The 12,022-nt window shown below is 37.3% G+C and overlaps 1 protein-coding gene across 1 annotated transcript in view; it reads left to right on the top strand.

The window, feature by feature from the left end:
• The first annotated feature begins 194 nt into the window (after positions 1-194).
• The window catches only part of HMMR (hyaluronan mediated motility receptor), a 13,182-nt gene continuing 1,354 nt past the window's right edge, over positions 195-12,022 (top strand). Inside the window, exons 1-11 of the mRNA XM_023515291.1 lie at positions 195-277; positions 366-463; positions 2,241-2,315; positions 2,424-2,599; positions 3,075-3,223; positions 4,592-4,806; positions 7,574-7,690; positions 8,242-8,388; positions 8,751-8,903; positions 8,995-9,094; positions 9,939-10,115. Coding sequence (XP_023371059.1) covers positions 242-277; positions 366-463; positions 2,241-2,315; positions 2,424-2,599; positions 3,075-3,223; positions 4,592-4,806; positions 7,574-7,690; positions 8,242-8,388; positions 8,751-8,903; positions 8,995-9,094; positions 9,939-10,115 — 1,443 coding nt within the window. The 5' untranslated portion in view covers positions 195-241. The remainder of the gene's footprint in view (positions 278-365; positions 464-2,240; positions 2,316-2,423; positions 2,600-3,074; positions 3,224-4,591; positions 4,807-7,573; positions 7,691-8,241; positions 8,389-8,750; positions 8,904-8,994; positions 9,095-9,938; positions 10,116-12,022) is intronic.

Genomic DNA, 12,022 nt, shown 5'->3' with positions numbered 1-12,022 from the left:
AAAAAAAAAAAAAGAACAGTAGTAGTAAACAGTCAGTAGCTGCAGTGTTGGTAGAAGGCTGTTTTTTCTACCAAAGTACATTGGGAGTAAGTAGTAGCCCCAGGGTAAACATCAGTTTACACAATATTTGTGTGATTTTTATAAATCTAGCAGAAAATATTTCTGAATTTTTTATGTGTTTTCTGTATAGTTTTCTGAAAATGGTAACCAGAAGAATTTGAAAATTCTAAGCCTGGAGTTAATGAAACTTAGAAACAAAAGAGAAACAAAAATGAAGGTGAGTGCTTCCCGCAGCGAGTTGCTGTGTCGAGATCTAGGATCTGAACAATTTCTCATTTCCTAAAACAGATGTCTCTGTTGTGTAGAATGTGACAGCTAAGCAAGAAGGCATGGAGGTGAAGCTGCAGGTCACCCAGAAGAATCTCGAAGAGTCTCAGGAGAGAATAGCCCAACTTGAGAAACTGTAGGTGACTAAAATGAAACAGAAGTGTAACCAATTCTGACTGTCCTTTCTCAGCAAGTAATTGTTTTCTGAGACTTCACCTTCCCCTGATATTTCTCCTTGCCTCCTTCTATTTGCCGTATTTAAGTGACACTTGAGCCCTATCGTTCTCAAACATTTTATCCTAGCAAATCATATGAATGTATTGCAGTTGGAAGTTTATGGGAATTGAAATCCCTGGGTTGTGGTTCGATGCCTGTAGCTTAGCAGCTAGGGCACCAGCCACATGCGCCAGAGCTGGCGGGTTTGAACCCAGCCTGGGTCTGCCAAAACAATGACAACTACAACCAAAAAACAGCCGGGCTTTATGGTGGACGCCTGTAGTCCCAGCTACTAGAGAGGCTGAGGCAAGAGAATCGCCTAAGCCCAAGACTTTGAGGTTGCTGTGAGCTGTGTCCATCTTCTATAATAATGATGAGGAAAGGTCTCATAATCTAACGGAGGTGGTAGTTAGAGTAAAGTTGAGAAACACCAAGCTTTTTCTTTCATACAGTAAGACGCACAGATGCTCAGTGTTCAGTTTGATGACTGCTGACAGCTGTATATACCTGGGTGACCATTAAACAACATGACAGAGAACATTTCCATCCCTTCAGGAAGTTCCTTTACGTCCCCTGCTACTGCCTTTGAAATGTCCCCAGCTTTGCTACTACTTTCTGACTTAGCTTTGCCTGTGGGGGAATTTTTATCACAGGTATGAGAGAGAATGGACGTGTTTTTTGTTTGATATTATTTTTCAAGATTCATCCATTCTGTCATACGTATTATTACTTCTTTTTATTTCTGAGTAGAATTCTGTATGAATATATACCTTCATTTGTTTACTATTCTTCTGACATTATGTGGGCTGTTTCTAGTTTCTGTTATGAATAAGACTGCTATTAACGTGTTTTGTGTCTTTTTGTGGACGTTTTCATTTCTCTTGAATAAATTTCTAGAAATGGGATTCATGAGTGGAGGGGCAGTATATGTACAATGTTTTAAAAAACTTGAAGTGGGTGTGCCATTCTATACTCCACTAACCATAGGTGATAGTTTCAGATGTTCATCTTCTCATTGACAATTGATGCTGTCTGTCTGTTTGATTTTGGCCTTTCTCTTGGGAGTGAAGTAGTAGTTCATCTGAGATGTTAGTTTGTTACTTTTTTTTTTTGCAGTTTTTGGCTGGGGCTGGGTTTGAATGCACCACTTCAGGCATATGGGGTTGGCGACCTACTCCTTTGAGGCACAGGTGCCGCCCTAATTTGTTTTTGACGTCAAGCTTTCTCTGTGTGCTTAGTGACCATCATATATCTCCTTTTGTATGGTGTCTAAGCTTCTTGTCCATTGGGTCTTAAATTGGGTAGCTTGAAGGAGATAAACACATAAGTAATTGAATACCAAGCATTCTGAAACAAAAGCTTTACGGCACACAAAAGCTATATAGTATGTTGGGTGGATGGGAAGACCAGGAAAGACACACAAAAATTGTATCTAACGCTTGGAACGTTGCAGGTGATGCTTCTCATCATCATCATTCTTATGGCAAAAGTATGTCCAGAAAGCTTTTTCACCTAAATAAAAATTCTAGTCTACTCTTTGCCTATAAATTGTGGATTTGAAAAGTCACATAAAATAATGGTTAAGAGTTTAGACTTTGGAGTCAGTCTGCCTGATACAACAGTATGATACATAAGCATTATGTATGATTATTAACTAAGTAAACTACTGTGTATTAACATATGCCATTTTTATTTAGTGTTTCCACAGAAAAAGACAAGATTGATGAGAAATCTGAAACAGAAAAACTCTTAGCATACATTGAAGAAATTAGGTAATAAGGAACAGTAGCTTTAAATTGGACCTCATTTTGTTGAATATTGATGAATACTTCCCTGTGCCTAAATAGATGTGCTCTTCAAAATAATTTGTTTTCTTGCAGTTGTGCTTCTGATCAAGTGGAAAAATACAAGCTAGATATTGCCCAGTTAGAAGAAAATTTAAAAGAGAAGAATGATGAAATTTTAAGCCTCCAGCAGTCTCTTGAGGAAAACATTGTGTTGTCTAAACAAGTCGAAGACCTGAGTGCTCAGTGTCAGCTGCTTGAAAAAGAAATAGGTATTATAGTGTTTTTATCATTGCTTTCTTTAGCTCGGTATTATACATGCTATTTAAGAAAAAACTGTTATATAAAACAACTTTTTAATATCGTTACCTAAATGGCACCAACAGAAAATACTGTTTTGTATTTTCAGATTTTTTTACCCTTATATTTGTTCTCTTTATTTCAATACAGTGTGTGTCATTTGTCTTGATTGGAATATATACAGTTGTGCAATTCTTGACTTTTCCACCAGGTGGCCATTTAAAATCAGTGGGTATACAGAACTAGATTTGGGAGGTTTTACTATGTAGCATATACTATATTGTAAGTAGTGATACAAACTTGACAGTTTTGCTTTTGTCTTTTGGAACACTTTCTCTGTCATAATGTGCTATAAGCAGTATAATGGACTATCATGAGAGTCTGAGTGTCTCAAAGTTAATGTTGGAATCTAGTTACAGTATTTTTAATGCTTTGCCTTTAAAATAGAAAACCTTGTAAACAGGAATAGAGAACTGGATGAAAATCTAAATGCCGAGATACAAAACTTAAAAGAGAAGTTCATTCTTGAAAAAGAAGAATATGAAAAGCTTCAACAAAAAGAGCTACAAATTGAGTCACTTCTACAACAAGAGAAGGTAATTTACCACAGTATTTTAAAAAAACTTACTTTATGTCATAAATTGTCCTATTTATCAGAAAACCTTTTAAATTGTGTCTACCATTTAATCCAGCAATTCTATTTTTAGATTCCTATCTTGAGGAAATAATTGTGGATGTGCTGAACATTTAGCCACATATCTTTACCACATTCACCACGGGATTGTTAATAATGTGAAAAAATTACAAATAACAGGTGCTCTGTAGCAAAATAGGGAAATTGTTTTTTTTAATTTTTCTAGCATAATCTTGTGTTATGTAGACTATGTAGATATTATAAAAGAGTACCTAATTACAAGAGAAACAAAGCCGTTTTTAAAATCCTGATTACATAAAGAACATTTTATATATCAGTGAGAAAAAAAGTTCACTAAAAAACATGGGCATGTGATAGAAATAGGTGATTCTCAGAAGGAGAAATTCAGTGACCCATAAACATGACAAGATGCTCCACCTCAGTAGGAAATGGAAATAATTTCTCCCTACTTACAAGAGTAATACAAATTAAAACAGTTGGTAATATAAAACACTGGTAGGAGTTGAACCAACAGGTATTTGCATGTTTTATGATTTTTTTAAATCATACCTACATACACAGAGTACACATCACTTATATTCAAGATTGTGGTGGGGAGTAGTGAAAGATAAGAATCACTTTATTTGGCTCGGCGCCTATAGCTCAACCGGCTAAGGCACCAGCCACGTACACCTAAGGTGGCGGGTTCGAATCCCCAGCTCGGACCCGCCAAACAACAATGACGGCTGCAACCAAAAAAAAAAAATAGCCAGGCGTTGTGGCGGGTGCCTGTGATCCCAGCTACTTGGGAGGCGGAGGCAGGAGACTCACTTGAGCCCAGGAGTTGGAGGTTACTGTGAGCTGTAATGCCACGGCACTCTACCCAGGGGGACAGCTTGAGTCTCTGTCTCAAAAAAAAAAAAAAAAGATTCACTTTATTTGTAAATGTTAGGATTTTTTCATAGTGATGATGTATTTGCATATTATTTAACTTAAGAAAATATTTTCATATAACTTTGAAATCACAATATGCTTTATATAATATGTGAGAAAAGTATATCAAAATATGTATAAAAGCCACTTTTAAAATAGATATAAAAGGTAATTTTAGCTTTATGAGAATTTTGTGAATGTGTGTGTTACACTGAACAAATCATGAAATGGTATTTGCCACAGTGTTAACAAGGTATAGGATATAATGCATGAAAGAATGAATTTATCTCTGTGTTGCTACAAGTTTCATACTTAATTATTTGTATGATACTTGTCTCTTAGTAAAACATCACAATCTCATTTTTAATTATTTTGATGGTTTTCTGTTTGAATATAGGAATTATCTTCTAGTCTTCAGCAGAAGCTATGTTCTTTTCAAGAAGAAATAATTAAAGAGAAGAATCTCTTTGAGGAAGAATTAAAACAAACCCTGGACGAGCTTGATAAATTACAGCAGAAGGAGGAACAAGCCGAAAGGCTGGTCAAGCAGTTGGACGAAGAAACAAAATTTAGAGCTGAAGAACTTAAACTCCTAGAAGAAAAGCTGAAGGGGTTTGTAATGATAGGCTTCACATTTGTGTGTGACTTCAGATGCTCAAAGTATTTTTTTTTTTTTGAGACAGAGCCTCAAGCTATCCTCCTGGGTAGAGTGCCATGGCATCACCCTCACAGCAACCTCCAACTCCTGGGCTCAAGCGAGTCTCTTGCCTCCGCTTCCCAAGTAGCTGGGACCACAGGCGCCCGCCACAATGCCCGGCTACTTTTTGGTTGCAGCCGTCATTGTTGTTTGGCGGGTCCGGGCTGGATTCGAACCCACCACCTTAGGTGTATGTGGCTGGCGCCTTAGCCACTTGAGCCACAGGCGCCAAGCCAGCTCAAAGTATTTTCAAGTACATCTTCTTAAGATTCTTACATGATTCATGTGAGTGTGTGAAGTTGGAATTACTTTACAAGTAATTGATGTAGAGAGGTAAAGTTTATCCGCAGAACGTGCGTGTAAATAAGTAAGACAGCCAAAGTTAAAAGCAGCGCCCTTTTTTTCCTCAAGGCCAGAGGTTTGGTAAACAAATGACCATAGTGTTGTGCTCTTGTACTACTCAGATATTTTCTAAGAATTATTGGACACCATCATTATAACAGTAATAAACTTGAGAAAAACAAAAAATCCGGCCCTTTAATGAAACCATTTCCTTTTTTTTTTGTCTTTTGCATATAAGTTTACAGTGTAAGTTATACCTTTACGTACATTTTGAGAAAGTACAAACACTTCAGAAGTAGCAATCACAAATGGCAAAATTGGTTGGGTGAGGTGCTTGGAATCGCAGTTACTCAGGAGACTGAAGTGGGAGGATCACTTCAGCCCAGGAGTTCAAGACTAGTGAATAATGATGGTGCTTGTGAGTAGCAGCAGCACCGCAGCCTGGGCAATATAGAAAGATCCCATGAGGGATGGATGGAAAGAAAAATGGAGGGAGAAACAATTAGAACTGAGAAACCTTAAATAAAATGTGGAATGATTAAAACAAAGAAATGGAACTAAGAAACATTCAAAAACAAGAAATGTATCATTCCTTGTAGAAAGAGGAAAATCTTGTTTCCAAAACATTATACTTCCTTCTTCATTACATGTATTTAAATTATAATATCCAGTTTGATTCTTGAGTTCAGAAATGCAAATGAAATAATGAATCATGTTATTTAAATCTCTAGAATCTCAACAAAATACTTTCTAACAAGAAATCATGGACTAGATATAGAGACTATAGTAAATGTATTGAAATGTATCTCATACCTGTGTATCTGTCTCTTGTTGAGTACTTTATTATTATTAATTTTTTTCTGTTTTTTTGTGATTAGTAATGCAAATGAACACAGAGGTTTTGTATATCCATGCTTTTCAGGGGATAGAACAAAAATACATTTAGGAGAACTGCAGCCAGCCTTAGGGAACAGCAACCTTAAGAAACTGAGTAGGCTCGGTGCCTGTGGCTCAAGCGGCTAAGGCACCAGCCACATACACCTAAGGTGGCGGGTTCGAATCCCCAGCCTGGGCCCGCCAAACAACAATGATGGCTGCAACCAAAAAAAAAAAAATGGCCGGGCGTTGTGGCGGGCACCTGTAGTCCCAGCTACTTGGGAGGCTGAGGCAGGAGACTCGCTTGAGCCCAGGAGTTGGAGGTTGCTGTGAGCTGTGATGCCATGGCACTCTACCCAGGGGGATAGCTTGAGGCTCTGTCTCCAAAAAATAACAGAAACTGAGTAAATAATACTCTCCAAGAGGGAAGAAAGCTGAAACATGATTTATTCTAACTCAAAGAACTGTGGTCCAGTAGTCAAGAGATGAGGATTTTATTATGAATTCTGTTAACTAGCTCATGATTCTGAGCAAGACAATCTTAGTTTCTTTCATCAATTTTCCGCCCCATTAGATATAAAACAAAGGAGTTTTATGAGATGATCACTAAGGTTTCTTCTAGCTAGCCTGGAAATTTCAGGCTTTGAAGAAAAATCAAGTACAAGAAACAAGTGTGATTCCTCTAGGGGTTTGGGAAGAAAATATTTTTATTACAAAGCCTTTGGTGATAAGTGATTGCTTTTGCTATGGTAGGCATAGTTTTTAAATACCCACACTCAATATAGAATGAATTTGATCAGCTATTCATCTTGTCTGTGTCCAACTTTTTCTGTAAGGGTACAGTGCTTATTTACAGTGTTCTTAGTTCGTTAAGTAATTTCTCATAAGCTTATATACTTATCTAAAAGTTTATCACCATTTACTAATATATTACTTTTTTTAATCTCTGAGATTTGTAGTATATGTTTATTAAGATGACTGAAAACCTATTCTGTGTATGCAAAATAATTCATTAAAGAAGTTATTGAATCTTTGAACAATAAAAATATAATGTGAGTTATGAGAATAAATTCGCAAAGCCCCATAATTCTTCTAAAGAAGGGTATTTTTTAGTTGTTTGATGTAGAGAATTTAGCTTTATTCAATCCAAGTCCTTTTCAACAGATAATCCTTTGCATTCTTTAGTCTTAGGTGCTGCTGTAAGGTTCTGTTTTAGTCTTTTTACCCTATGTTCTGACCTCAAAAATTTTAAAGTAAAGTAAAAGCAAAAGATAAGAGGAAGCCAGTAGAAAAGTTAGTGCATTTTAAGAACATGCTATTAGTCCTAAACCTGAATCTAAGCTATCCAGCAGCTATCCAAAGATAAAGATAGAAGACCCACCATTTCAAAGGTAAAACTATTTTCTTTCTCAGGGTAATGATCTGTAGTTAACATTTTATCTTTGAATTGTTCCTTTTTCTTAGGAAAGAAGCTGAACTGGAAAAAAGTAATGCTGCTAATGCTCAGGCCACCCTGGTTTTACAGGAAAAGTATAATAGCACAGTACAAAACTTAGGGGATGTTACTACTCAGTTTGAAAGGTATTTCTTATGGGCACCATGTGAGCAGGGAGGGGTGTTGATGAAAAATGTGTGAACAAAGCAATGACACAAAAACATGATTGGTATGACTAAATTCCATAATCACCAACCATAAAAGTGCCTTTAGTGTCACCTGGTAATCTTACTATATTTATACAGAAATAATTGTCATCCAATTGATCTTCCCGTTTTCCAGTAGGTGTGGGGATTGTGCATATTTTTTGATTTGTAGTAATTTCATGTTTGGTAGCTGATTTTTTTAATCACTATGTGCATACTTCCTGTACATAGTAGCTTTTTTTTTTGAACTAACAGCAAGTACATGTAAAATCATTAGTATTTACCTCAGAACACTGAATTCTTTATAATTCACTGAATTATAAAAGTCTATAAAGTGTAATTATAATTTTTACCTTATAATGTGTGAATATATTATAAGGTTTTGTTTGTTTTACTTAAAAGTCTATAAAGTGTAAACTAATCAGCTGATTTTATTGTCAGGAAAATATAGTTAGAAAAATGCTTTGACTTTTTTTTTTCTTTTTAATAAGCTACAAAGCATTAGCAGCTGCTGAGATAGAAAATCTGAAACTGGAAAACTCATCACTACTGGAAAAAGTGACCAAGGCTGAGAGAAGTGCAGAGGAGCTTCAGCAGCAGATGCTGGCAGCTGAGAGAGCAAACCAAGACTATGCAAGGTGTGTAGCAGAAATAGGGAAATAAATGGCCTTAGAAACAGTAAGACAATTTAATGATGGCGAAAACCAACCTAGTAAGTGACACGGGAAATTGTCCCATGGATTAAAATGGGTGATCTTAAATTGCAAATCAAGAATATACTCACTTAAGTGCAGCACCTGTGGCTCAAAGGAGTAAGGCACCAGCCCCATATGCTGGAGGTGGTGGGTTCAAACCCAGCCCCAGCCAAAAAAAAAAAAGAATATACTCACTTAAAAAATTACAATTCTTGAAGACTTTCTTGAGCTTAAAAAAAAAAAAAAAAGAAAAGTAATTAAACTGTTGTGAACTGTATAATGAACTCTTTTCTCTCAAACTCAAGGATGCTTCTAGATCTGCAAACCAGGTCGGCACTTAAAGAAGCAGAAGTTAAAGAAATCACCATTTCTTCTCTTAAAAAAATAACTCACATGCAAAACCAACTTAAGGAACAAGAGGAGGACTTTAAGAAACATCTGGAAGATGAAGAAGCAAGGTAATCTAGGATTCAAACCTGAGAGCTGTGTAACGCAATTATGATGTTATTTTTAAAATTAATTTTTTTTTAATTTAACTGTTCCATGCAGAAAATCTGGAAAAGAAAATATAGTGGCAGAATTAACTGAAGAAATGAATAAGTGGCGTCTCCTTTATGAAGAACTATATAATAAAACAAAACCTTTTCAGGTTTGTCAATTCAGAGCAAACTTACTTGTATTTAAGTGAAGAATCACTTTGTTTCCCCTTACAGTCATGACAGTGACTGGGTTTTTCTGCAAGATTACTTTGCTGTGTATTTATGATGCCGATTAAGCTTCCTATTGAAGAAGGCTTATAAATTGTATTAAATTATGCATAAGTCTTTTCCAGTTTTATTGAGGTATAATTAGCAAATTCAGTACACATAAATTTTTTAATGTAGCCTTCATAAGTTAAAAAATAGTGTCTGAGAAGGAACTTAAATTTACACAGAAGGTTCTCCTGATGTGAGCTTTTGACAATTAATCTATATTTATTTGTGATTATTTGTGATATGCATATTTGTTATGATCTTTCTCATTGTTTCTCTAATATGCTGGGGTTTTTTGTTTGTTTGGTTGGTTTTTTGGCCAGGGCCAGGTTTGAACCTGCCACCTCTGGTACGTGGGGCTGATGCCCTACTCCTTTGAGCCACAGGCGTTGCCCTATGCTGGTCTTTTAAAAGAAAAGGATATAGGCTACTTTTGGCATTTAACTAGAGTAAAAGTACATTATCGGCTATATTGCAGTGATCCAGCTGACATACATGAGGCTGGCTGGCTCTTTGCTTCCTTGTTTCTTTTCTTCAGTTTTAATGATTTTTAAAATGAAAAGTAAAAAGTTTAAAAGATTTTTATAGAGAATCTATGCAGAGCCCCGAGAATATGTAAGAATACTCTTTTTTGTTTGTTGGGTTTTTTTAATTTATTTAGTTCTTTTTATAGTTTGCATGAATCTGGTAAGATTTAACAGTTTTAAGTCTAAACTTTATTTGAACGAAACACTTTTTCAGCTACAACTGGATGCGTTTGAAGCAGAGAAACAGGCATTGTTGAATGAACATGGTGCAGCTCAGGAACAGCTAAATAAAATAAGAGATTCATATGCCAAATTATTGGGTCATCAGAATTTAAAGCAAAAAATCAAGCATGTTGTGAAGTTGAAAGACGAAAATAGCCAACTCAAATCGGTTTGTAAAATAACATTTAGGTTGTTGTGGGGTTTTTTCTGGGTTAATGTGAGGGTACATATGATTAGTTTACTTCATTAACATTTGTAAGTTAAGGTCCAACATCTGAGTTGTAGTTGAGTCCTTCACTCAGGAAATGTGTCATATACCCCTGCATTGAACTCTATAGGTGGGAACTTGCCAATCCTCCTAATATTTAGTTTTATTAAAGATATTAGGGTGGTGGGAATAATAGTTTAAACTGTTTCAATTTTGTTGTTGTTGTTGTTGCCCTGGGTAAAGTGCCATGGCATCACAGCTTACAGCAACCTCCAACTCCTGGGCTCAAGCGATTTTCTTGCCTTAGCCTCCCAAGTAGCTGGGACTACAGGTACCCGCCACAACGCCTGGCTATTTTTTGGTTGCAGTTAACGTTGCTGTTTGACAGGCCCGGGGGTTTGAACCTGCCAGCTCTGGTGTATGTGGCTGATGCCCTAGCTGCTTGAGCTACAGTTGCCGAGCTGAAGTTTATAAATTTTTGTAATAAGTGTCTGACTTATTTTAGTGAAACTTTCCTCCATCACTCCCCCTGTGCCACAGTGGTATTGTCCCTCTGATGTTACTACTCAGGGAGGCATAGTTTGGGATGTACTCATAGTCACTCTGGGATGACACTGGCTCTCAGAGGGCTGTCTTCCTCTTTCACTGACCACGCATGGCTACTGCACACCACTAGTTGCTGGCTCATTGCTGTGTTATTTTCAATAATAATTTAGGACATAAACTGCAAATTAATCTACAGATCAAATGCTGGCTTCTTTGTGGGAATTGTCTGAAATCAGTCCTTGGTATTTGTTCTGACCTTGGGAGGGCTCCTCCCAGCTGTCTTGCTTCCTAGTTTTCTTGTACACACTAGCTGGCCTACGTTTTGGCCTGTATCTTGAATCCCCTCCTAATTCCCCTTCACAATAATAGCCACTGTTCTTTAAAGTACCCTTAGGCTTATCTTCTCCCAGCTTTGTTGCTTTGGGAAGAATTAGGAGCTCTCTGTTTCATAGCCTACTGTCCTCTGATGTTTAGCTGACCCAGGCTGGGCTTGAACCCACCAACCTCAATGCATGTGGCTGGCACTGTAACCACTGTGCTACGGGCGCCAAGGCATAACCTACTGTCCTCTGGAGACAAAAATCTCTGAATCTGGACTCTGGAGCTGGACTTGGGAACAGTGGCACGCTTCTCTCTGAATGATATCTCTACCCTAGGAGCTGAGTGCTCAGGGTACCTGTGGGGACCAGGGATGAAGGATAGCCTCAGGTTCTCTTGGCTTGCCTCTTTTTGTCTGGAACCATTATCTCAGGAGGCAGAGCAAGGGTGATCAAGAGTTTCAGCATTTTCAGCATGACATGCCCGAGATAGAGTTTCTGTTCCATGAGTGAGGCTGAGCTGAGGAAAGGATCTCCCACCTCTCAGCGGCATAACCCCAGTAACAGGGAGCAAAATGAGAAGCAGGACGTCCTGTTCCTCCTGGAAGAAAAGCGTCTGACTTAGAGCTGGGGGAGAAGAAGAGGGGCCACGTGTTCTTGGGCAGCCTGGGCAGAGTCTGCCTCTCTACACTGGGAGTGGGGATGGAGGGAGCAGGGGTTTTTTGGTTCAAATAACCATGATCTTATTATTCTTTGCTAATTTTGTAGATTTCCATGAATAGATATTTCTTCTTATGAATAGATATTCCTAGGATTCCCTTAGAACCATCCTTTAACTGGTTACCTTGTTTTTAATTTTTAATTTCACTAAGGGAGGAGGCTAGCAGAGTTTTCATACTGTCATTCCAGAAATAGGTCTCTGCTATTAATTTTAAGTCAAATTTTTATCAGAAAAATAGCTTTGTAGCTATAGAGGGGCAAGAAGATTTAAAAGACTATCTCCCT

Source organism: Otolemur garnettii, unplaced genomic scaffold (assembly GCF_000181295.1).
Source record: "Otolemur garnettii isolate 467f Iridium unplaced genomic scaffold, OtoGar3 scaffold00003, whole genome shotgun sequence".
NCBI lineage: Eukaryota > Metazoa > Chordata > Mammalia > Primates > Galagidae > Otolemur > Otolemur garnettii.
The sequence above is the reverse complement of the archived record's forward strand: the minus strand, read 5'-3'. Positions and strand labels throughout refer to the sequence as shown.